This window comes from Coregonus clupeaformis, chromosome 23 (genome assembly GCF_020615455.1).
Source record: "Coregonus clupeaformis isolate EN_2021a chromosome 23, ASM2061545v1, whole genome shotgun sequence".
In the NCBI taxonomy this organism is placed as follows: Eukaryota; Metazoa; Chordata; class Actinopteri; order Salmoniformes; family Salmonidae; genus Coregonus; species Coregonus clupeaformis.
The window spans coordinates 22,005,239-22,032,154 of NC_059214.1; the positions used below are offsets into that span (position 1 = coordinate 22,005,239).

Here is a 26,916-nt window from a genome sequence, read left to right on the forward strand (position 1 = left end):
ATTTGGGGAGTTTCTCCCATTCTTCTCTGCAGATCCTCTCAAGCTCTGTCAGGTTGGATGGGGAGCGTCACTGCACAGCTATTTTCAGGTCTCTCCAGAGATGTTAGATCGGGTTCAAGTCCGGGCTCTGGCTGGGCCACTCAAGGACATTCAGAGACTTGTCCCGAAGCCACTCATGCGTTGTCTTGGCTGTGTGCTTAGGGTCGTTGTCCTGTTGAAAGGGGAAACTTCGCCCCAGTCTGAGGTCCTGAGCACTCTGGAGCAGGTTTTCATCTAGGATCTCTCTGTACTTTGCTCCGTTCATCTTTCCCTCGATCCTGACTGGTCTCCCAGTCCCTGCTGCTGAAAAATCTCCACAGCATGATGCTGCCACCACCATGCTTCACCGTCGGGATGGTATTGGCCAGGAGATGAGCGGTGCCTGGTTTCCTCCAGATGTGACGCTTGGCATTCAGGCCAAAGAGTTCAATCTTGGTTTAATCAGATCAGAGAATCTTGTTTCTCATGGTCTGAGAGTCATTTAGGTGCCTTTTGGCAAACTCCATGCGGGCTGTCATGTGCATTTTACTGAGGAGTGGCTTCCGTCTGGCCACTCTACCATAAAGGCCTGATTGGTGGAGTGCTGCAGAGATGGTTGTCCTTCTGGAAGGTTCTCCCACCTCCACAGAGGAACTCTGGAGCTCTGTCAGAGTGACCATCGGGTTCTTGGTCACCTGCCTGACAAGGCCCTTCTCCCCCGATTGCTCAGTTTGGCCGGGCGGCCAGCTCTAGGAAGAGTCTTGGTGGTTCCAAACTTCTTCCATTTAAGAATGATGGAGGCCACTGTGTTCTTGGGGACCTTCAATGCTGCAGAAATGTTTTTGTACCCTTCCCCAGATCTGTGCCTCGACACAATCCTGTCTTGGAGCTCTACGGACAAGTCCTTCAACCTTGGTTTTTGCTCAGAAGTGCACTGTCAACTGTGGGACCTTATAACGACAGGTGTGTGCCTTTCCAAATCATGTCCAATCAATTGAATTTACCACAGGTGGACTCCAATCAAATTGTAGAAACATCTCAAGGATGATCGATGGAAACAGGATGCACTTGAGCTCAATTTCGAGTCTCATAGCAAAGGGTCTGAATACTTATGTAAATAAGGTATTTCAGTTTTTTATTTTTAATACATTTGCAAACATTTCTAAAAACCTGTTTTCGCTTTGTCATTATGGGATATTGTTTGTAGATTGATGATTTTTTAATTTTAAAAAAATCAATTTAAGAATAAGGCTGTAATGTTCAAAATGTGGAAGAAGTGAAGGTGTCTGAATACTTTCTGAATGCACTGTATATGTACACTCTAAAAACAAAAGATTCCTGGAGTATCCTTTAGGGGTTCTTCAAATTGAAACTGTGGGGGAACCAATATAAGTTATTTGAAGAACCCTTTAAAAGTTTTTTTTTTTTAACTAACTCCCTCCCCTATTATTATTATTATTATTATTAATTCTAATAATACACATAACAATAACACAATATTTTTGTGCTCAGTGTTTATTATGATTTTAGTGGCAAAGCAGAATAAATAAGTCTCCTGAGTGGCGCAGTGGTCTAAGGCACTGCATCACAGTGCTAACTGTGCCACTAGAGATCCTGGTTCGAATCCAGGCTCTGTCGCAGCCGGCCGCGACCGGGAGACTCATGGGCGGCGCACAATTGGCCCAGCGTCGTCCAGGGTAGGGGAGGGAATGGCCGGCAGGGATGTAGCTCAGTTGATAGAGCATGGCGTTTGCAATGCCAGGGTTGTGGGTTCGATTCCCACGGGGGGCCAGTATAAAAAAATATGTATTCACTAACTGTAAGTCGCTCTGGATAAGAGCGTCTGCTAAATGACAAAAAATAAAAAATAAAAATAATAATTTCTAAATATGAGGTAAACTCCCAGCAGAGCCCAAGTATAATGGGTATATCCTCTTGCGTCTTGATGTTCTCTGTATCCATAGCCAGAATGATTTTGCAGTGCATGGTGATCGAACAGGTTTCCTGTTATATTCATCAGAGGTGTAGGGAGGGTGAAGTCTGTGAATCCCAAATTTTTTTTGTTATACAGATGAATAACAAAACATGCACAGGACAGTATTCATACCTTTGTTTTTGTGGTAAATGTGAATGAAAAAAACTGTTTTGATAATGGTTTTCATACACATACCTTGTCCATAATGTAGAGGCCTATGGGATTTTCTTTGAAGAATTAAGGGAGGAGGACGGTACATGTGAGCTGCATAACATACCACTACCAATTGACATACCTTTGTATGCCTCCTCATCTGTATACCTGCAGACACAGACAAAAAAGTGAGCAGTTCAGTCATCTGCACCCAATACAGCTAGCCTTCAACATATTCTTATAGCCTACATATTCTTACCTCTTTGTTGATTGATATCCATTGAATTGTGTCCATTTTCTGTTTTACAAAGATTTGCACAAATATGAAAAGATAGATGGTATCCTCATAAAACAATATCAATTTAGATCATATAAGGGACTAACCTTACCTTAAATTGAGGAGATCTTAAATTTTTCAGTTAAGTGCCTGCACCTGCTGTCGTTTCAAATTCAAATCCAAATGTTTCAGTTGGGCAGTTAGGTTCCTGCAAGAACCCCCACCAACTAAGGAGGTTCCTCGATAAACCCCACCTCCTATGGGGTTCTTGGAAGAACCTTTTGGTGGCAATTTTGTAAATTCTAAGGTTCTTCAAAGAACTTTGAGGATCTTAGAAGAACCCTTGTTGAACAGCTATTTAATTCTTAGTGTATTGTAGAGGCAATCTGGGATTGGTACGTACATTTTGGGACTTTTAAATGAATTATATGTTTTACTCCATTGTCGTATACAATACAATTGTAAACAAACTGTATAGCTCCAAAACATGGTTAAAGCTTAGCTATAATTTTGATCTCATGGATGGTCAGTCCTTGCATCCACAGCTCTGTCTATGAATTTGAGAGCCCCATCCTTTAGCTTTTTACCAAAACAAAAAGTGTTAGGGTGACCACTTTGTTGTTACTTGAATCCCAGATTGCCACCTTAATTTTCTGTATCTTGAACATTGTTAATTGAATAGGGTTAGCAGAGACATACCTGTACACTCTAAAAAAATGAGGGGTTCAACAAGGGTTCTTCTAAGATCCTCAAAGTTATTGTGCAAATCTTTGTAAAACAGAATATTGACACAATTCAATGGATATCAATCAACAAAGAGGTAAGAATATGTATGCTATAAGAATATGTTGAAGGCTAGCTGTATTGGGTGCAGATGACTAAACTGCTCACTTTTGTGTCTGTGTCTGCAGCTATACAGATGAGGAGGCATACATACAGTCGTGGTAAAACGTTTTGAGAATGACACAAGTATTGGTCTTCACAAAGTTTGCTGCTTCAGTGTTTTTAGATATTTTTGTCAGATGTTACTATGGTATACTGCAGTATAGTTACAAGCATTCCATAAGTGTCAAAGGCTTTTATTGACAATTACATTATGCAAAGAGTCAATATTTGCAGTGTTGACCCTTCTTTTTCAAGACCTCTGCAATCCGCCCTGGCATGCTGTCAATTAACTTCTGGGCCACATCCTGACTGATGGCAGCCCATTCTTGCATAATCAATGCTTGGAGTTTGTTAGAATTTGTGGGTTTTTGTTTGTCCACCCGCGTTGCCTCACTGTGCGTGCAGATGCACTCACACCTGCCTGCTGCCATTCCTGAGCAAGCTCTGCACTGGTGGTGCCCCGATCCCGCAGCTGAATCAACTTTAGGAGACGGTCCTGGTGCTTGCTGGACTTTCTTGGGCGCCCTGAAGCCTTCTTCACAATAATTGAACCTCTCTCCTTGAAGTTGTTGATGATCCGATAAATGGTTGATTTAGGTGCAATCTTACTAGCAGCAATATCCTTGCCTGTGAAGTCCTTTTTGTGCAAAGCAATGATGACGGCACGTGTTTCCTTGCAGGTAACCATGGTTAACAGAGGAAGAACAATGATTTCAAGCACCAACCTCCTTTTAAAGCGCAAGTCTGTTATTCTATCTCAATCAGCATGACAGAGTGATCTCCAGCCTTGTCCTCGTCAACATTCTCACCTGTATTAACGAGAGAATCACTGACATGATGTCAGCTGGTCCTTTTGTGGCAGGGCTGAAATGCAGTGGAAATGTTTTTGGGGGATTAAGTTCATTTTCATGGCAAAGAGGGACTTTGCAATTAATTGCAATTCATCTGATCACTCTTCATAACATTCTGGAGTATATGCAAATAGCCATCATAAAAACTTTTGACCATGACTGTAGATATGGGGGATTATGGGGAAAAATTAACCCCAAAAGGTTATTCAACAGGTTCTTTGAGGATCCATTAAAAGGGGTTCTTTGAAGAACTTATAGAGGTTCCCCCACAGTTTCAATTTGAAGAACCCCTAAAGGATCCTCCAGGAAGCTTTACTTTTTAGAGTGTAACAGCAGGGCTTTCAGCAGCATCAGAGGTGTTGGTGGATGCTTTAGAGGACAGCGGTACATCTTTATCCACTTAAGCAATACATAACTAAGCACTCCTGTGAGTGTACCTATTACTGTTTAAATGTGCATATTTCCATTGTGCATATTACTATTACTATCATACTTAATTCATATTGCTACCATTGTTCTGACAAAAAAAGGAATCCCTCTGTTAGACCTGTTATTCTGTCATTCTCACTCACAGCATTGATTTCATTACTCTAGCTGAAATGTGCTGAAACATTTTATTGGACGCCAATGGCATAAAGTTCCTAGCCTGGCTGATTAGATAGATACCAGACCACGTGGTACAACACAAGCTGTGTAACCATTGTGGTGTACCCCCACAGTTATAAAGCAAGGGGCAGCACTTGGGGGCTGGGTGTGTTTGAGAGAGAAACAGAAGAGAACCAACCAGTGTAACAGCAGACTCCATTATTGATGCATTGTGCCGGTAACTTCAAAGGAGCCCCCCTAGACGCTGAAGTCAGGAGGACTTCGACTTCTGGGATGGCTTCCTGTGATTCTGTGGTTGGAGTCACTGGCTCCTGGATCTCCTCTTCAGCTGCGGGAGCATGCTGCTTGTTCTCAACTGAACATCATTATCCCCAGGTTTTACAGGCATTCAGCAATGAGGACACTTATGAGATTCTCTCACCATTATCCAGAGAAAAGTTCTAGTCAATACTTGATCTATAACCTTTTCACAATAATTATATTGCAATATTTTCTGTACCTTGAACTTCGTGGATTGAAAAGGGTGAGCAGAGACATATACTACATGACCAAAAGTATGTGGACACCTGCTCATCGGAAATCTCATTCCAAAATCATGGGCATTAATATGGAGTAGGTCCCCCCCTTTGCTGCAATAACAGCCTCCACTCTTCTGGGAAGGCTTTCCACTAGATGTTCGAACATTGCTGCAGGGACTTGCTTCCATTCAGCCACAAGAGCATTAGTGAGGTCAGGCACTGATGTTGAGTGATTAGGCCTGGCTCGTAGTCGGCATTCCAATCCATCCCAAAGGTGTTTGATGGGGTTGAGGTCAGGGCTCTGCGCAGGCCAGTCAAGTTCTTACACACCAATCTCGACAAACCTCGCTATGGACCTCGCTTTGAGCATGGGGGCATTGTCATGCTCAAACAAGAAAGGGCCTTCCCAAAACTGTTGCCACAAAGTTGGAAGCACAGAATCGCCTACAATATCACTGTATGCTGTAGCGTTAAGATTTCCCTTCACTGGAACTAAGGGGCCTAGCCTGAACCATGTAAAACAGCCCCAGACCATTATTCCTCCTCCACCAAACTTTACAGTTGGCACTACGCATTGGGGCAGGTAGCGTTTTCCTGGCATCCGCCAAACACACATTCGTCCGTTGGACTGCCAAATGGTAAACCGTGATTCATCACTCCAGAGAACGCGTTTACACTGCTCCAATGGCAGCGAGCTTTACATCACTCCAGCCGACGCTTGGTATTGCGCATGGTGATCTTAAGCTTAAGGCTGCTCAGTCATGGAAACCCATTTCAAGAAGCTCCCGACAAACAGTTCTTGTTCTGACGATTTTTATGCGCTATGCATTTCAGCGGTCCTATTCTGTGAGTTTGTGTGGCCTACCACTTCACAGCTGAGCAGTTGTTTCCACTTCACAATATCATCACTTACAGTTGACCGGGGTAGCTCTAGCAGGGCAGAAACTTGAAAAACTGACTTTTTGGAAAGGTGGCATCCTATGACGGTGCCACGTTGAAAGTCACTGAGTTCTTCAGTAAGGCCATTCTACTGCCAATGGAGATTGCATGGCAGTGTGCTCGATTTTATACATCTGTCAGCAACGGGTGCGGCTGAAATAGCTGAATCCACTAATTTGTAGGTGAGTCCACATACTTTTGTATATATAGTGTACCTGTAGCAGCATCTTCAGCAGTTAAGTGTTGGAATGGGTGCTTCAGAAATCAGCAGTACATATTTCTCAATACTGAACTCAGGGAGCCTGAGAGAATGGAGTTTAAAACTTGAACTCCATAGCATAGTCAAATTTTGAAACTGGCATTATCAAACGCATGCATTCCGACAATGACTCAAGTCTTTATTCATTTCAAAGTGGAAACATAAAACGCATCAAGGCACTCGGGTGCAGAGGACAGCAGTACATCATTGTTTCTACTTTTAAGCAATAAATATAAGCACTGCTATGATTGTACAATTACTGTGTAAACATGTGGTTAGCCTCATTGTACTAGGACTACCCAAAACCTTTTCAATACTGTTAAAAAGGCACTGTAACGTATACTGTAGTATCTATAAATATAATTCGCCTATAAATATTTCATATCACACCAGACAGAACTTTTTTTGCATTTCTGTAGACAACATGGACATACATTCAGTCAAAAAACAAACAAACTAAAACAATACACTGGCTTTACTTAAATTAAAAAAGGAAGAAACTGTCATGCTACAGATGTGCAACTCAACTCAAACGGCTTAGCTAGATTTTGGCTCATAATCATCATGCATTTGCATGTCTATAGACAATATGGATATAGACACGAGTCACAAAAACAATACAGTAGCAATGTGGGAAATTGCTTATCACTTATGTAAAATGCACTTTAAGAAAACATTCTATGGATGTGCATCAACGCAAAATGCTTAGCTAGCTGAACTAAGTGTGCTCTTGCTTTATGTATAGAAGTGCTAGCATAGCTCACGAAAGTATTGCAGACATGTCAAATCTGAAAACAGTGTTGCTGTTCATTATTATTCCAATCATTCAATTCATATTGGCATCATGACAACTGACAAGAAAATACCTTTAAGTTAATACCAAACCCTTTCCCTGTTATTCTGCCATTCTTCCTCACAGCATTAATGTTAGTCTAACCATTATTAAGTTTACTTTAAAAACAGAAAGAACCCCCCTCCACGCCAAAAAAGAATAACGCTCCAGCATAAATTCATGTGTTGAAATGACATTCTATTCGACCTCCATGGCTGACACATCCAGCTCCCCGTCTGACTTTACTGGGGTGAGTTCCACAGATTCTGAGGTTCCTGGCGCTTCCGTTTCTGAGGCACTATCTGTGGTCAGAGTCACCAGCTCCTGGATCTCCTCTTCAGCTGGGGGAGTAGGCTGCTTCTCCTCAACTAAAATTGAGAGGATCAATTCAATTTACAGGCATTCAAGAAAGTAAGCAATGAAGACAATTATGCGATTCTGCCAATCAGGGCCTAAAAATTAACACCCGGTAATGTGGGTAGATTTTGGCATTGGCGGGTAAGATGTCTATTTCACCAGCCACGTTGGCAGATGGTCAGGGCTGCACAGTGCGACCATTTCACTTGCGAGTAAAAATAGTCAAGTATGATCACATTTTAGCTAAATAAATGCTGCAGTAGCTGTTTTCAAAGTATTTCTGCCATTTTGTTTTATAGCTGGTAAATTAAATTGTACAAAATCAAAGGACTACAAATCCTACTATCACCTATCCCACCTCGCGCAACAACACTGCTTGGCTGTGGGCACGTGACGAGCTGAGTGAAAGATACATTTTTAGTAGCGCTGTGCACAGCTATAAAAGTTGGTCTAATTTACTTGAAATAAAAGTCTACTTAAGTGAGACTTTGTCCTTGTGTTTCTTGGCCATTTACATTGTTTGTTCACAAGCTAGGTTATTTTTCAATGTTTGTGTTTCAACTGTTAGGGAAGAGAAGACAATGCGGCTACTAGTTGGACTCAACCTCACAAGCACAAACGTGACTTGAGTCGCATTACCACGGTAACCTCTCGCCCTTAAAGTGGCTGGTGAACATTTGTCTCATCTGTGATATTTTGATTAAAAGACTCAGGTGACAAAATGTAATTAAACAATATACCACATTACTCCTTACTAGTAACACATGTATTGCTTTAGAAACATTACAACGCATGTTCATCCGTTTGTGTTTTGTTGGTGTAATTTGTGAAAAATCAGTGGCAGGTATATTTTTAAAGCCACTGACACAGTGTCTGGTGTTATACGCCCTGCTTTAAATGCTCATCATTATCTTGATATACACTACATGACCAAAAGTATGTGGACACCTGCTCATCGAACATCTCCTTCCAACATGATGAGCATTAATATGGAGTTGGTCCCCCCTTTGCTGCTATAACAGCCTCCATTCTTCTGAGAAGGCTTTCCACTAGATGTTGGAACATTGCTGCGGGAACTTGCTTCCATTCAGCCACAATAGCATTAGTGAGGTCGGGAAATGATGTTAGGCGATTAGGCTTGGCTCGCAGTTGGCGTTCCAATTCATCCCAAAGGTGTTCGATGGGGTTGAGGTCAGGGCTCTGTGCAGGCCAGTCAAGTTCTCCCACACCGATCTTGAAAACCGATTTCTGTATGGACCTCGCAGGGGTGCGTGCTCAGTCCCCTCTTGTACTCCCTGCTCACCCATGACTGCATGGCCAGGCACGACTCCAACCCAATCATTAAGTTTGCCGAAGACACAACAGTGGTAGGCCTGATCACCGACAACGATGAGACAGCCTGTAGGGAGGAGGTCCGAGACCTGGCCGTGTGGTGCCAGGATAACAACCTCTTCCTCAACGTGAGCAAGACAAAGGAGATGATTGTGGACTACAGGAAGAAAAAGAGGACTGAGCACGCCCCCATTCTCATCGACGGGGCTGTAGTGGAACAGGTTGAGAGCTTCAGGTTCCTTGGTGTCCACATCACCAATAAACTATCATGGTCCAAACACACCAAGACAGTCGTGAATAGGGCACGACAAAGCCTATTCCCCCTCAGGAGACTGAAAAGATTTGGCATGGGTCCTCAGATCCTCAAAAAGTTATACAGCTGCACCATTGAGAGCATCCTGACTGGTTGCATCACCGCCTGGTATGGCAACTGCTCAGCCTCCGACCACAAGGCACTACAGAGGGTTGTGCGTACAGCCCAGTACATCACTGGGGCCAAGCTTCCTGCCATCCAGGACCTCGATACCAGGCGGTGTCAGAGGAAGGCCCTAGCCAGACTCCAGCCACCCTAGTCATAGACTGTTCTCTCTGCTACCGCACGGCAAGTGTTACCGATGCGCCAAGTCTAGGTCCAAAAGGCTTCTTAACAGCTTCTACCCCCAAGCCATAAGACTCCTGAACGGCTAATCATGGCTACACGGACTATTTGTATTGCCCCCCACCCCAACCACCTCTTTTACGCTGCTGCTACTCTGTTTATTATTTATGCATAGTCACTTTAACTCTAACCCACATGTACATATTACCTCAATTACCTCGACTAACCGACTAGCACTTACAGTTGACCGGGGCAGCAATTTGACAAACTGACTTGTTGGAAAGGTGGCATCCTATGACGGTAACACTTTGAAAGTCACTGAGCTCTTCAGTAAGGCCATTCTACTGTCAATGTTTGTCTACGGAGATTGCATGGCTGTGTGCTAGATTTTAAACACCTGTCAGCAACGTGTGTTGCTGAAATAACCGAATCCTCTAATTTGAAGTGGTGTCCACATTATTTGTATATATAGTGTATCTTCTTGATGTAAGTAGCTTTGTGATCTATATATATATATTTTTTTAAATAATAATAATAGTAAGGTTGAGCAGAGACATACCTGCAGTAGCGGGGCTTTCATCAGCTTCAGGGGCAGGTGGTGTAGTTACAGGTCCTGGTTCTATGGGTGTTGGTGATGTTATGGGTGCCTCAGCACTGACCTCAGAGAGTCGGGGTGCTTGGGGTCTGGTCTTTCTCGCAGGATTCAGGACATAACAATATGCACATCTGAAGGCTGAAATGAGACACATAAACCAACATGCTCAAAGTGCACTGTCAACTGAATGATTGTCATATATTTCCATGTAGACACAGATTAATTTATATATGAAAATGAAACCAATGATATTCCAAAAAGAATTGCGTCAAAGATACGTAAACGCATCAGATCGATGGGTTACACTCGTTTGCATATTCAATCTAGATGGGCTCTTTTTGCTTACAGAGGCTGGTAGTGGCAGAGGCTTTTAAGAGCCTGATGATATACTGTGCTGCCAAATGCTAGAGGGCAAATGAAGGCGCAGTGTTTGATGGAGACTGACAGAGAGCGTCGTGTTTCTCTAAATCTTACCAACATATTCAAATTCCTCTTTTAATGCCATGCCGTTATGGGTGAGACACTGCTGGCATATGAGGGCATATCTGGAGGGGAGAAAATAATCTGTTTGAGAATGCATACATGCAATGAAATTAACAAGATAATTTTGCTGTTTTTATATTTAGCAATTGTCATCAATAGAAATACATTTAACTGTAAATTACTATACTGCTTACATCTGCACAAATACATATTTCAAAAGCAAGTATTTGGTTGACAATCACTGTCAAGCAGAAGCTACATTTTACCTATTCTGAGGGCCATCGCCGACAAAGTACTCAATGACCCTGTCCATGGCGCCTCTATCCCGGGGGAGGACAGGTCTGGCCAGGGGTGGGCCTGGGGGGTGCATTCCTGTTATGCCAGACACACATGCACATTAGCTGCACATAGTCCGTGGTCTCGAATACAAATCATCACACACTGAGCCAGAGGAGAAGAAAACAGACACATCTACAGTTAGCTGCAGAGGCACATGATAAATGGTTGATATGGACAGGTTTTAATAATGACTTGGAAATGGATCTCACTTGCAAAGCACGTGAACGAGAATCCCTGCTGTGTTGCTGAGCGGTAATTAATATAATCTAACATCAAGAGCAATCATAGGAAGATGACTGGTCATTTCTGGGAGACTTGGCAAAGTCTCAGCTTCCTGCTGCTTATTCATTTACCAACATATGGAAACTCTGTGGTGACTCTTTCTATCAAATTGCTTTTCACTTTCAATTTTCCACAAAAGTGCCTGATAGTATCAAGCCATATGAAACATTTGCAAGATGTGCCCATGCCAAACGCAATTTTACCTGGCATTAGAAAGGCATTTAGTAAGATTTCAGTACCAATGCCCAGAGAACAAATGCAGGCCTACCTAATTAATCATAGTTAAAGTCATCTTGGCTCTTGTACACCTCAGTTGGCTTTCCACATGGCAATTACACCATGTTGCTTTTTCTGGGAAAGCAAACAGTCTTTAACTGTTTGCACTCTTTTGCATTTCCTATGAAGTGTCCGAGGCCAGACCGCATGTTTACATAAGAGTAAATATACACTTAACATAAAACTGACAGTAGCTAGGTTTCCATCCAATGGGCGACAAATTTGAATGCGTATATTGTAAAATCTGCATAAAAACTACATGCGCGTTTTCCCACCAGCTGTTTCCGTCAAATTGACTCGTTGCGGATAAAAGGCTGTGCATGATAACGTAGTGCACATAAAAATAACTTCTGCGGTTCAATTCCCATGTCCCTAATAAGAAATACAAATTAAATGGGTTTCAAATCACATTTTCAATTCTACTACTGGTCATCACAACAAACGTTGCGTTATATAGCGAATGTGCACTCTAGCCAACAGCTTGCAGATACAGTGCTACCTACATGAGATTATTATAGATAAGTGCAATCATTTTTATTTGTCAAAAGGATCGATCATCAGGTCACCAGAATAAGGCCCTTGATATTTTTTGGAAAGGAGCATCATCTCATCGCCGTGCACTTTCACCACCCTGTGAAGTTCATAACTATACAGAACAAAAATTAAAACGCAACAATTAACGATTTTACTGAGTTACAGTTCATAAGGAAATCAGTCAATTTAAATCCTAATCTATGGATTTCACATGACAGGGCAGGGGTGCAACCATGGGTGGGCATAGGTCCACCCACTTGGGAGACAGGCCCACCCACTGGGGAGCCAGGCCCAGCAAATCAGAATGATTTTTTTCCCCACAAAAGGGCTTTATTACAGACAGCAATACTCAGTTTCATCAGCTGCCTAGGTGGCTGGTCTCAGACAGGTGAAGAAGTCGGATGTGGAGGTCCTGGGCTGGCATGGTTACACGTGGTCTGCAGTTGTGAGGCTTGTTGGACGTACTGCCAAATTCTCAAAAACAACTTTGGAGGCAGCGTATGGTAGAGAAATTAACATTAAATTCTCTGGCGGACATTCCTGCAGTCAGTATGCCAATTGCACGCTCCTTCAAAACTGTGGCATTGTGTTGTAACAAAACTGTACATTTTAGAGTGGCCTTTCATTGTCCACAGCACAAGGTGCACAGGTGTAATGATCATGCTGTTTAGTCAGCTTCTTGATATGCCACACCTGTCAGGTGGATGGATTATCTTGGCAAAGGGAAGTCTCACTAATAGGGATAAACAAAATGCTTTCCAGAGTCGTAGTGGGAGTACCACACAACATATCATCGCATGACTCCAAGTTTACGTCGATATGATGGTTATTATATCAATATATGGGCATTAAAGCGTTTCCACCTCTTGCATAATTAATTTTAGACACAAAGAGATGTCACCTTCTCTAGCATATTTTGTTTTGTCGACATTTGGGAAGTTAACTGACAAATCTGCTGTTTCCATCAGGCCTGTCATTAAATGTTTTATCCGACATGTACTTTACTGGCATCAAAAGGTTGGATGGAAACCTGGTTACTGTCCAGATTATTTTGGAATCACCCTTGGTCAAAGGTTGGTTGTGAGAAATCTTGGTGAAAATACATAAACAATTACTGAATTGGAACTAAATTAATTCTGAAAATGGCCCTAAATCTCAGTCCAATGTCACACCTATCGACTTCGTTAACCATCCTCTCCTCTTCTCTGGAGCAAGCTTGACCTTCGGTTTGTTTTATGGCAAACCCTACCATAATGGATTCAAATACTACACTTAATTGGCCATCACTACCATATGTAAAACAAACTGTCACACCTGTAAAAAATAAATAAATAAATAAATAAATAAAAAAGAGTCCCGTCCCTGAAGGACTGGTGAGACAGGGATGGGTAAATCACCTTAAATCGACCACATTATGATGTGGTCCCTGTGTGCAGCTAACTCACCCACTCCTGGAACAGGTGTGCCAGGGGTCATGGGCCTCTTCATCAAGCTCTGCTGAGCAGCCTCAGCAGACAGGATTCTCTCTGGGGGTCCTCCAGGAGCTGAGTGGAGGGGCGGCCCTGCGTGGGTGGCCCCTGGGGCCAGAGGAGGACGTGCTGCGGCAGGAGTCACTGCCACCGGGGGCCGAGGAGTAACATGACGCTGACGGAGTTCTAATGGAGGAAACAATGCAGGGATTATGTTTATCAATGGTAAGCAATGCAAACACATGAAAGGCCTTAATATATCTAGCCAACTATATTACCTTGGCCCGGTTTTGGAGTCACAGGAGTTCCACTTGGAATGGATTCTGGCACCTTCATATTGGAAACAAGATTAAGACGGATACTTTCAAGGTTAATTATAGCGGCAGGTAGCCTAGTGGTTAAGAGCGTTGGTATTCAAATAATTATTGGGCTCATAGGAAGATGGAATACTTACCTTTGTCTTAGAATCAGGATCAAATCTCTCCAGAATAATTTTTGCGGTTTTATATGTTTCAGTCTCCATCACCTCTAGAAGCTGTTGGACAAAAGCATTTCATATTTTCAATTTAAAAGGAAATTTTTAAAAAAGGACAAATAAAGCACAAATGTAAAGTCAGGTTAATTCATTACACTAGTATGGGTTATTTCATCAGTCAAGAGTCATAGCATTGGTCTTCAGGCAAGCATTGGAGTATTGAAGCAAGCATTGGTCTTCCAGTAAACCCCCTTGACTATGGCGGTTTCTGTTCAAGTCGCTTATGTGTGATCTGTTAATTGACTAATGATGTTGATATGACATATCACCATTCCATACATTTAATTCTGTTAAAATCCAATGACTAATGCGGACATCAATGATAACCAATGTCGTACCTTCCATATCATCATTAATCAAATTAAAAAGAGCAAGTGAACACACAATTAATTGATTTCTTGAAATAATTAACTGCTTTAAAACAGGTGGGTCCTACAACCCTCATCTATCCTGTCATGCATCTGCACAGATCAGGGCCCATAACCACAAAGCATCTCAGAGAAAGGGAGATACCTAGTCAGTTGTACAACTGAATGCATTCAACTGAAAATGTGTCTTCCGCAATTAACCCAACCCCTCTGAATCAGAGAGTAGGAGTGCTGATCTAAGATCTGTCCATATAAATCAAATCAAATTTGTCACATACACCTGTTTATTAGATGTTATTGTGGGTGTAGCGAAATGCTTGTGCTTCTAGCTCCGACAGTGCAGGAATATCTAACAAGTAATAGATAACAATTTCACAACATATACCCAATACACACAAATCTAAGTATGGAATTTAATTAAGAATATATACATATACAGTGGGGAGAACAAGTATGATACACTACCGATTTTGCAGGTTTTCCTACTTACAAAGCATGTAGAGGTCTGTAATTTTTATCATAGGTACATTTCAACTGTGAGAGACGGAATCTAAAACAAAAATCCATTAATTTGCATTTTATTGCATGACATAAGTATTTGATCACCTACCAACCAGTAAGAATTCCGGCTCTCACAGACCTGTTAGTTTTTCTTTAAGAAGCCCTCCTGTTCTCCACTCATTACCTGTATTAACTGCACCTGTTTGAACTCGTTACCTGTATAAAAGACACCTGTCCACACACTCAATCAAACAGACTCCAACCTCTCCACAATGGCCAAGACCAGAGAGCTGTGTAAGGACATCAGGGATAAAATTGTAGACCTGTAAAAGGCTGGGATGGGCTACAGGACAATAGGCAAGCAGCTTGGTGAGAAGGCAACAACTGTTGGCGCAATTATCAGAAAATTGAAGAAGTTCAAGATGACGGTCAATCACCCTCGGTCTGGGGCTCCATGCAAGATCTCACCTCGTGGGGCATCAATGATCATGAGGAAGGTGAGGGATCAGCCCAGAACTACACGGCAGGACCTGGTCAATGACCTGAAGAGAGCTGGGACCACAGTCTCAAAGAAAACCATTAGTAACACACTACGCCGTCATGGATTAAAATCCTGCAGTGCACACAAGGTCCCCCTGCTCAAGCCAGCGCATGTCCAGGCCCGTCTGAAGTTTGCCAATGACCATCTGGATGATCCAGAGGAGGAATGGGAGAAGGTTGTGGTCTGATGAGACAAAAATAGAGCTTTTTGGTCTAAACTCCACTCGCCGTGTTTGGAGGAAGAAGAAGGATGAGTACAACCCCAAGAACACCATCCCAACCGTGAAGCATGGAGGTGGAAACATCATTCTTTGGGGATGCTTTTCTGCAAAGGGGACAGGACGACTGCACCGTATTGAGGGGAGGATGGATGGGGCCATGTATCGCGAGATCTTGGCCAACAACCTCCTTCCCTCAGTAAGAGCATTGAAGATGGGTCGCGGCTGGGTCTTCCAGCATGACAACGACCCGAAACACACAGCCAGGGCAACTAAGGAGTGGCTCCGTAAGAAGCATCTCAAGGTCCTGGAGTGGCCTAGCCATTCTCCAGACCTGAACCCAATGGAAAATCTTTGGAGGGAGCTGAAAGTCTGTATTGCCCAGCGACAGCCCCGAAACCCGAAGGATCTGGAGAAGGTCTGTATGTAGGAGTGGGCCAAAATCCCTGCTGCAGTGTGTGCAAACCTGGTCAAGACCTACAGGAAAGGTATGCTCTCTGTAAATGCAAACAAAGGTTTCTGTACCAAATATTAAGTTCTGCTTTTCTGATGTATCAAATACTTATGTCATGCAATAAAATGCAAATTAATTACTTAAAAATCATACAATGTGATTTTCTGGAGTTTTGTTTTAGATTCCGTCTCTCACAGTTGAAGTGTACCTATGATAAAAATTACAGACCTCTACATGCTTTGTAAGTAGGAAAACCTGCCAAATCGGCAGTGTATCAAATACTTGTTCTCCCCACTGTATGGACAAGTAATCTTATTCATTATAATCTAAAAGTTAAAACTGATGCTAGATCAGCACTCCTACTCTGAGAAGCTTTGTGGATACAAGCCCAAGTCTTTACAATGCCTGGAAAAAATTTCAACATATCAATATGATGCGTTGGTGTATGAAGTCAGGAGTATTTTCATACGTTGCTTCTCCCATCTTATGAAACTTTACAAGATGAGCTACCTACAAAAGTCAAAATGGCAGCCAGACCGACATTCCATCACTGCAATGTTGAAGGTTTTGAGAATAAAAGTGCCAGTAGTAATCCTACATCCTTTAAAAAAGGCCCAATGCAGCCATTTGTATATCAATATCAAATAATTTCTAGGTACCAATTTAGTACCTTACTGTAATAGATTTCAATTTAAAAAAAATTGGCAAAATTAGCTTTTTAGAAAAACTATTTCTCAAGCAAGAACTTTGTTAGGACTGTCTGGGACTGGTTTGAGTTGGGAGGGGAAAACTGAAAACTAGCTGTTATTGGCAGAGAGGTTTAGAACTCTTGGTTATTGTTCTATTAAATCAATTTACCGCATGGTGATGTAATAATAAAATAATAATATGCCATTTAGCAGACGCTTTTATCCAAAGCGACTTACAGTCATGCATACATTTTTTGTGTATGGGTGGTCCCGGGGATCGAACCCACTACCTTGGCGTTACAAACCCTGTGCTCTACCAGCTGAGCTACAGAGGACCACATGTCACCATGGAAAGCAGAAACTCCCACCCATGCAAAACTGCTGATTAGAAGGTCCTGTGTAGATTGTATTTTCAACCAGCGACTATCAGGAAATAACAGATGTTTTTATTTTATTTTTAAAATCACACTTTTACAGTCTTAGTTTCATCAGCTGTTGTACAATATATGAAAAACTGAATTTTGACTGCATTGGGCCTTTAAAGATGGAATCCTTAATGGTAAAACAGCCACGTCAGTTTGCAAAATTACACCAAAGAAGTTACTGCAAACAATGATCACTGTTATGTACTGCATTTTTTGGGGGACCATGCTGCACGGCAACAAAACAATAGTATAGAGCAGCCAGGTGTTTGAGCAACTTCATTTCAGGGAAACACTAAATAATTAAGAATTACATGCACTACTTCCATAATGGAGTATGAAAATCCATCAGCCATAATTATTGAAAGTTAGACATGAAAGATGACAAGCAATTTCTCAGATCTAAACTCAGCAAAAAAAGAAACGTCCCTTTTTCAGGACCCTGTCTTTCAAAGATAATTTGTAAAAATCCAAGTAACTTCACAGATCTTCATTGTAAAGGGTTTAAACACTGTTTCCCATGCTTGTTCAATGAACCATAAACAATTAATGAACATGCACCTGTGGAACGGTCGTTAAGACACTAACAGCTTACAGGCAATTAAGGTCACAGTTATGAACATTTAGGACACTAAAGAGGCCTTTCTACTAACTCTGAAAAACACCAAAAGAAAGATGCCCAGGTTCCCTGCTCATCTGCGTGAATGTGCCTAAGACAGCGCTACAGGGAGACAGGACGGACAGCTGATCGTCCTCACAGTGGCAGACCACATGTAACAACACCTGCACAGGATCGGTACATCCGAACATCACACCTGCGGGACAGGTACAGGATGGCAACAACAACTGCCCGAGTTACACCAGGAATGCACAATCCCTCCATCAGTGCTCAGTCTGTCCGCAATAGGCTGAGAGAGGCTGGACTGAGGGCTAGTAGGCCTGTTGTAAGGCAGGTCCTCACCAGACATCACCGGCAACAACGTCGCTTATGGGCACAAACCCACCATCGCTGGACCAGACAGGACTGGCAAAAAGTGCTCTTCGCTGACGAGCCGCGGTTGTGCTCACCAGGGGTGATGGTCGGATTCACGTTTATCGTCAAAGGAATGAGCGTTACAACGAGGCCTGTACTCTGGAGCAAGATCGATTTGGAGGTGGAGGGTCAGTCATGGTCTGGGGCGGTGTGTCACAGCATTATCGGACTGAGCTTGTTGTCATTGCAGGCAATCTCAACACTGTGCGTTACAGGGAAGACATCCTCCTCCCTCATGTGGTACCCTTCCTGCAGGCTCATCCTAACATGACCCTCCAGCATGACAATGCCACCTGCCATACTGCTCGTTCTGTGCGTGATGTCCTGCAAGACAGCAATGTCAGTGTTCTCCCGGATCTCAATCCCATTGAGCACGTCTGGGACCTGTTGGATCGGAGGGTGAGGGCTAGGGCCATTCCCCCCAGAAATGTCCGGGAACTTGCAGGTGCCTTGGTGGAAGAGTGGGGTAACATCTCACAGCAAGAACTGGCAAATCTGGTGCAGTCCATGAGGAGGAGATGCACTGCAGTACTTAATGCAGCTGGTGGCCACACTAGATACTGACTGTTACTTTTGATTTTGACCCCCCCCTTTGTTCAGGGACACATTATTCAATTTCTGTTAGTCACATGTCTGCGTAACTTGTTCAGTTTATGTCTCAGTTGTTGAATCTTGTTATGTTCATACAAATATTTACACGTTAAGTTTGCTGAAAATAAACACAGTTGACAGTGAGAGGACGTTTCTTTTTTTGCTGAGTTTATTTCCTTCCAGCACTACATACCACTAATTTAAGAGACGTTAGCAGAGTGCTTAACCAGGTAGTCTTTATGCCAATTAACAGCTGTCTGCATTGATTTTAGATTATTTATTAGGAGTAGCAATTATCTAAGTGAAGTGCTATAAAAGCTCAATAATAGCAAGACGCTGCATGAAGACTCCTGCAATGCTTAGATATGACACCTTGTAATAGTGTTCATCTCAATAGAGGTAAATGCCAGATTAAGCCCACTTAAAATAAGTTACAGAATGTAAAAATGGATGAGGATTTTTTTAAGTACAGACATTTCAGCTCTTTCATATGACACCTTCACAAATGATTAGGGGATGCACATTATTTTCACCCTTTTCAAGGTACAAGGGGTCAGCTATGGTGGATTCTAATAGCAGTCTAGACAATGTTCACCCAATCAAAAGCAACCCTCTGAAAAAGTGAACTTACTATTTTTCGTTTTTGTGATTTGAGGTCCTCCAATTTTTCATCTGAAACAAAAAACATTTGAGTGATTAAACCAAAAGCAGCATGTCATAATAATGATGAGGCAGAGGTAAATAAAGGTCAAAGCACATACTGTTTTTTTCTGTTCTTCTTTTAAAAAGAGCGAGCAGCCCCTTTCGAAGGAGCCATACACTATGGAAAGAACAATTAGAACCTCAATTGCAGGATCAGTAACAAACTATAAGTAGTCATAGCAATCTATTCCTTAAAAAGTATCATTAAAAATATGTACTTACAATAGTGGAAATACTACAAAAGGAAGGGCCAATATGACCTTTCCAATTGTCTGTTCAGGGAGGTACCAAAGATACACAATTATGCTGGCCATCAGGTAAAGAAGAGATGAGTACTGAAGCAGTCTCCACACCCATAACTTCAACTGTCTTTGATACAGTTCTCGACATTCCTCACAAGTCTGTATATCCTGTAAAAAACAATTATCATATTGCTCAAAAATAGAAAAACTGACAAATTGAATATAGCACAGCTCTCTCGCTCTAAAGCAACAAAAGAAGAATTTTGGTATTCCCCAATTATATTACTAATATCAGAACTTTTAGTTAGCCCAACATAACCCTATTGCTACAATTACATCAATTCAATAGCAGTGCTGGAACCTGGACTGTGGAGTAACATTTGGAAACATTATTTTTTCATCCTTCCTCTGGTAATCTTGAGCAAATACGATTTATTCAATGCAGGCTTAAGGTCAGACTGCATTACCAACTTATCTTTCCTTTTTATTTAGACGGAAACACCTTTAGTTCTCGGTGTTGATTAACCTCACCCCAAAAATATCAGTTGGTGGACAGCGTAGCGACCTATCCTCCGCTGGTGCTAGTAAACATGTGTCACTCCGCTAGACATTGGTTCCAATGATCTAAACCTCAAGCGAAACAGGGTCTGTATAATGTAACCAGGTCAATCTCTAGTCTAGAGCAAGATCCCAAAATACTCTTGATCAAACGCAATCTTGAGGGGGTGTAGCCTCTGACGCTACATTTTTTTCTCTCCAAAAAGCATAAACACATACCTTATCAATTCCTTCCAAAACCTCTACAGTTGATGGCTTAGTCTGTTCAAAGAAAAAGAAGTTAAATACAAATCAGAGATTGAAGACTTGCTTTAGTTCAGTTTTAAGAAAGCAGGGTACTATCCATAGCTTATGACCATTGAAGCATTGGCTTATTCTCTGGAATATTGAGGGCCCCCCGCATTATCTTCCAGTTTGCTTAAGTTCAAAGTACTGCATGTTCCCACCAAACGTTTCCATTCAGAACACAGCTTGTGTGAAAAATAGTACTGTCCATTCATCTAGATATCTGCAGATTGTTGCTTCTCTTGGAGAAATGCAAGAGAAGTATTATTATTATTATAATATTGGGTCATTTTTAAAACAGCAAAAACAAACTTGTGATAAACAAAACGTTCATTCAAAAGCACTTGCATTTCCACTTGATATATAAAAGATGCTGTTCCTAAATTACAGGACATAGCTGGGGCCACTAATACAAAAACAATGCACTCACTGTTGTATGTCGCTAAACCGTCTATAGGCCTATAGTATTATCATTAAATCATTTTGTTTTGATAACAATGACTACAAAAGGAAAACCAGCCACGTGGCGGACACCGATGTCTCGCTTCCAGACAAGCTAAACACCTTCGCCCGCTTTGAGGAGAACACAGTGCCACCGACGCGGACAGCTACCAAGGACTGTGGGCTCTCCTTCTCCGTGGCCGACGTGAGTAAGACATTTAAGCACGTTAACCCCCGCAAGGCTGCCGGCCCAGACGGCATCCCTAGCCGCGTCCTCAGAGCATGCGCAGACCAGCTGGCTGGTTTGTTTTCGGATATATTCAATCATTCCCTATCCCAGTCTGCTTTCCCCACATGCTTCAAGATGGCCACCATTGTTCCTGTACCCAAGAAAGCAAATGTAACTGAACTAAATGACTATCGCCCCGTAGCACTCACCTGTCATCATGAAGGGACTAGTCAAGGATTCTTTTTTTTTTTGTCATTTAGCAGACGCGTTGCTCTACCAACTGAGCTACACCTATCACCTCTACCTTACCTGTCACTCTAGACCCACTTCAATTTGCTTACCGCCCCAATAGATCCACAGACAACACAATCGCCATCACACTGCCCTATCCCATCTGGAGAAGAGGAATACCTATGTAAGAATGCTGTTCATTGACTATAGCTCAGCATTCAACACCATAGTACCCTCCAAGCTCATCATTAAGCTCGAGGCCCTGGGTCTGAACCACGCCCTTTGCAAGTGGGTCCTGGACTTCCTAACGGGCCACCTCCAGGTGGTGAAGGTAGAAAACAACATCTCCACTTCACTGATCCTCAACACTGGGGCCCCACAAGGGTGCGTGCTCAGCCCCCTCCTGTACTCCCTGTTCACCCATGACTGCGTGGCCAAGCACGCCTCCAACTCAATCATCAAGTTTGCAGATGACAACAGTAGTAGGCTTGATTACCAACAATGACGAGACAGCCTACAGCAGGGTTCTTCAATTCCGGTCCTGGAGGGCCGAAACACTTCTGTTTTTTATTTCTACCTGGTAGTTAATTGCACTCACCTGGTGTCCCAGGTCTGAATTAGCCCCTGATTAGAAGGAGAGGATGAAAAACAGAGGTGTTTCGGCCCTCCAGGACCGGAATTGAAGAACCCTGGCCTACAGGGAGCAGGTGAGGGCTCTGGGAGTGTGGTGCCAGGAAAATAACCTCTCACTCAACGTCAACAAAACAAAAGGAGATGATCGTGGACTTCAGGAAACAGCAGAGGGTGCATCCCCCTATCCACATCGACGGGACCGCAGTGGAGAAGGTGGAAAGCTTCAAGTTCCTTGGGGTACACAGCATTGACGAACTGAAATGGTCCACCCACGCAGACAGTGTGGTGAAGAAGGCGCAACAGAGCCTCTTCAACCTCAGGAGGCTGAAGAAATTTGGCACGCCACCTAAAAACACTCAAACTTTTACAGATGCACAATTGATAGCATCCTGTCGGGTTGTATCACCGCCTGGTACGGCAACTTCACCGCCCGCAACCGCAGGGCTCTCCAGAGGGTGGTGCTGTCTGCCGAACACATTACCGGGGGCAAACTACCCGCCCTCCAGTACACCTACAGCACCCAATGTCACAGGAAGGCCAAAAAGATCACCAAGGACATCAACCACCCGAGCCACTGCCTGTTCACCCCGCTATCATCCAGAAGGTGAGGTCAGTACAGGTGCATCAAAGCTGGGACCGATAGAATGAGAAACAGCTTCTATCTCAAGGCCATCAGACTGTTAAATAGCCATCAGTAGCACATTAGAGGCTGCTGCTGCCTATTGAAATCACTGGCCACTTTAAGAAATGGAACACTAGTCACTTTAATAATGTTTACATATCTTGCATTACTCATCTCATATGTATATACTGTATTCTATAATATTATACTGTATCTTAGTCCATGCCGCACTGTCATTGGTTGTCCATATATGTATTCTTAAATTCCATTCCTTACTTAGCTTTGTGTGTACAGTGAGGGAAAAAAGTATTTGATCCCCTGCTGATTTTGTACGTTTGCCCACTGACAAAGAAATGATCAGTCTATAATTTTAATGGTAGGTTTATTTGAACAGTGAGAGACAGAATAACAACAAAATCCAGAAAACCGCATGTCAAAAATGTTATAAATTGATTAGCATTTTTAATGAGGGAAATAAGTATTTGACCCCCTCTCAATCAGAAAGATTTCTGGCTCCCAGGTGTCTTTTATACAGGTAACGAATCCTAATCTCAGCTTGTTACCTGTATAAACACACCTGTCCACAGAAGCAATCAATCAGATTCCAAACTCTCCACCATGGCCAAGACCAAAGAGCTCTCCAAGGATGTCAGGGACAAGATTGTAGACCTACACAAGGCTGGAATGGGCTACAAGACCATCGCCAAGCAGCTTAGTGAGGTGACAACAGTTGGTGCGATTATTCGCAAATGGAAGAAACACAAAAGAACTGTCAATCTCCCTCGGCCTGGGGCTCCATGCAAGATCTCACCTCGTGGAGTTGCAATGATTATGAGAATGGTGAGGAATCAGCCCAGACCTACACGGGAGGACCTTGTCAATGATCTCAAAGCAGCTGGGACCATTGTCAACAAGAAAACAATTGGTAACACACTACGCCGTGAAGGACTGAAATCCTGCAGCGCCCACAAGGTTCCCCTGCTCAAGAAAGCACATATACAGGCCCGTCTGAAGTTTGCCAATGAACATCTGAATAATTCAGAGGAGAATTGGGTGAAAGTGTTGTGGTCAGATGAGATCAAAATCGAGCTCTTTGGCATCAACTCAACTCGCCGTGTTTCGAGGAGGAGGAATGCTGCCTATGACCCAAAGAACACCATCCCCACCATCAAACATAGAGGTGGAAACATTATGCTTTGGGGGTGTTTTTCTGCTAAGGGGACAGGACAACTTCACCGCATCAAAGGGACGATGGACGGGGCCATGTACCGTCAAACCTTGGATGAGAACCTCCTTCCCTCAGCCAGGGCATTGAAAATGGGTCGTGGATGGGTATTCCAGCATGACAATGACCCAAAACACACAGCCAAGGCAACAAAGGAGTGGCTCAAGAAGAAGCACATTAAGGTCCTGGAGTGGCCTAGCCAATCTCCAGACATTAATCCCATAAAAAAATCTGTGGAGGGAGCTGAAGGTTCGAGTTGACAAACGTCAGCCTCGAAACCTTAATGACTTGGAGAAGATCTGCAAAGAAGAGTGGGACAAAATCCCTCCTGAGATGTGTGCAAACCCGGTGGCCAACTACAAGAAACGTCTGACCTCTGTGATTGCCAACAAGGGTTTTGCCACCAAGTACTAAGTTGTTTTGCAGAGGGGTCAAATACTTATATCCCTCATTAAAATGCAAATCAATTTATAACAATTTATAACATTACCATGTAGACTCACATGGTGAGTCTACATGGTAACCTGTAGACTCCTAAATTGACAGTGCAGTTTGTTTAGACAATTTTACAGCCAACTAGCTACTTCACATGCAGATATTGACTTTGGTATTATTGTGTGTAGCTACGTTTGCTACGTACCTAGCTAGCTAGCCCATAGAGCGTTGAGGCTTTTGTAGTAACTTGCGCTGCAACAGATTTTCGCAACAATTTTCACATTGCTATCATCCTTTTAACGACAAAATTAAACATTTGTTCACAAAAAAATCTTGTCCTCACATATTAGTGTTATTTAACACTGTAGATTATAGGAATGTGTTGTTTTGGGTGGATTTTTCCTTTAATATGTTATCTGAGTGAGAGTGACTAACAAAATCAATGGTGGCCCCTGGAGGTCTGGGCCCCTGGGCACATGTCCTGTGTGCCCGATCGGTATTCAGCCATGATTACTACAAGTTTAGATAGCTGCCTAGACTAACTTCCCAATCTAAAAATTGTTAGCTGACATGGGTAATAGAGTGAACAACATAAGCGGGGAAAAAAGGCTGATGCACAACCAAATTTCGAAATTGCACCTTGTGTGTTCTACTACTCTAACTCTAAACAGTAAGTTGAAACCCCGACTGAGTTCCTAAAAAATATTAATAATTTGTGCGTGTGTTCAATCTATACATATCAGTGGAGGCTACTGAAGGGAGGACGGCTCACAATAATGGCTGGAACGTTACGAATGGAATGGCATCAAACACATGGAAACCATATATTTGCTGTATTTTATACAAACCCACCTTCTCCACTCCAGCCATTAACACATGCCCATCCTCCCCAATTAAGGTGCCACCAATCTCCTGTGATACATATCATCAAGGGGAAAAGACAGATTATGCAATACATACCCTAAACCGGGATATTACAATCCCCATGTTGAGGACCAAATGAAGTCAGTCGTTTTAGAGCCCTCTGATTTTTGAATTGCCCCAGTGGAATATCTCTTCACCTGCTGACAAAAATGTACTGTTAGATAATCTCAGTCTACATTACTATCAAAACAAAATATAAGTAACCCATTCTTGTGCAAGGTAGCTAGCTATGATGATAATGCATTGGTGTGTCCAAATACTGAAACTGTAAATTCACTTGAGTGTGGGACTCAAGACCCATAACGTTACCAACTTTTGAAAGCATTATTCTTGATTGACATATGAGCTAGCTAACCCAAAAGTGTGTCCCATGACGCGTGTGTTTACCAGTCCAGGATTTATCAAGAGGTAACTTATGTTTTGAAACGAGCAAGCAACAGTTTGATGGGTGCCCAAAGGCGCAGTAACAGACCAATTTACTATTTTGGACTGTCTAGGCTCTCTAGCTAAGCCTCGAATAAACTCACTACTCCAGATGCACCGCACTGACTTTTGAAACTTCGCTCGACCACAGCGAGTTGCTGTGCAAAGCTAGCAACACATTACCTTGTTTAATTTATTATTATTATGCATTTCCCAAATTGGTTCACGATGCTATTCACATTGCCCATAAAAACAATAAAATGCACACTGTGTCACCAAACGTGTGCATAAAATAGCTAGACCGCACACTCGCTGGAGGTGGCTAGGCACTAGTTAGCATGCACAAGCTAATTTAGATATCCAGCTAGCTAACTAACTAGGGCTAGGCTCATGGGCAGAAATTTGTTCAACATCAAGCGAGTTAACTCGCTAGCCAAATCGACCTTATTGCAGAGAAGGGGAAAAACTTGCTTGTTAGCTACTAAATTGACCAATACAAAAGTGTGTCAAGTTGCAGCGTTCTAACCATCGTTGTTCTAGCTAGCTAGTAGTAACTTTAGCTTCATGCAACTTTAAACTAGCAGTCGCTATTGCAGCTAGCCACTTCATCGTAAATGCGATTCAATATCAAGGAACACACTTTTTTTTCTGCTAGCACTGACGTTTACAACTAATTCTGAAGCAATTTACCTGCACAGTTTTACTGTCCGAAGTTCATCTGTGACTGAAACAAAATTACCTCTATATTGTTGGTTATATATTAGGAGCGAAGAACAGGCGCGACCCACTTTTGACGTCAGAAGCCACGCATACGTGGGAAGTTCGCCCCTAACCGCAGATCCAGGGTCGGTTTATGTGGTTGGAAAAGAAAAATGCTGGCCTCTTGTCTCCACATAATACCGCATACCCGGTAACGTTACCCATGCTGGCTTCACCACGTGACAGGGGACTTCGTGTCGGGTGATATAAAATATGAAGGAGGTTCTGTCGTTTGTTACTTTGTAGCAAACTCGTAATGGCTCCTACAAACTGTAACA

The 26,916-nt window shown here is 42.7% G+C and overlaps 1 protein-coding gene across 4 annotated transcripts; it reads right to left on the reverse strand.

Annotated features, from left to right (window-relative positions):
• Window positions 1–6,606: 6,606 nt before the first annotated feature.
• lnpa (limb and neural patterns a) lies at window positions 6,607–26,700 on the reverse strand. 4 transcript variants are annotated; one of them, XM_041844302.2, is made up of 13 exons: window positions 26,619–26,700; window positions 25,493–25,596; window positions 20,651–20,692; window positions 19,854–20,041; window positions 19,691–19,749; window positions 19,561–19,601; window positions 14,033–14,113; window positions 13,857–13,908; window positions 13,555–13,764; window positions 10,945–11,050; window positions 10,670–10,740; window positions 10,160–10,333; window positions 6,607–7,681 (listed from the first exon to the last, which is right to left on the reverse strand). In XM_041844302.2, exons 2-13 carry the CDS (start codon window positions 25,517–25,519, stop codon window positions 7,512–7,514), a joined length of 1,221 nt encoding a protein of 406 aa, XP_041700236.1. In that variant the 5' UTR covers window positions 25,520–25,596; window positions 26,619–26,700; the 3' UTR covers window positions 6,607–7,511. The 4 variants fall into 4 exon arrangements, with proteins under 4 accessions (XP_041700236.1, XP_041700233.1, XP_041700234.1 ...); XM_041844299.2 differs by having other exon boundaries at window positions 26,570–26,677; XM_041844300.2 differs by having other exon boundaries at window positions 25,493–25,593; window positions 26,570–26,674.
• Between the last annotated feature and the right edge of the window lie 216 nt (window positions 26,701–26,916).

Coding starts and splice junctions, on each gene's coding strand:
- lnpa (XM_041844302.2), bottom strand. CDS start 25,519: ATGGGGATTGTAATATCCCGGTTTAGG. Junction 14,114..19,560: donor AATCACAAAAACGAAAAATA/GTAAGTTCACTT, acceptor TTTGTCCAACAG/CTTCTAGAGGTGATGGAGAC. Junction 13,765..13,856: donor GACTCCAAAACCGGGCCAAG/GTAATATAGTTG, acceptor TTCCTCCATTAG/AACTCCGTCAGCGTCATGTT.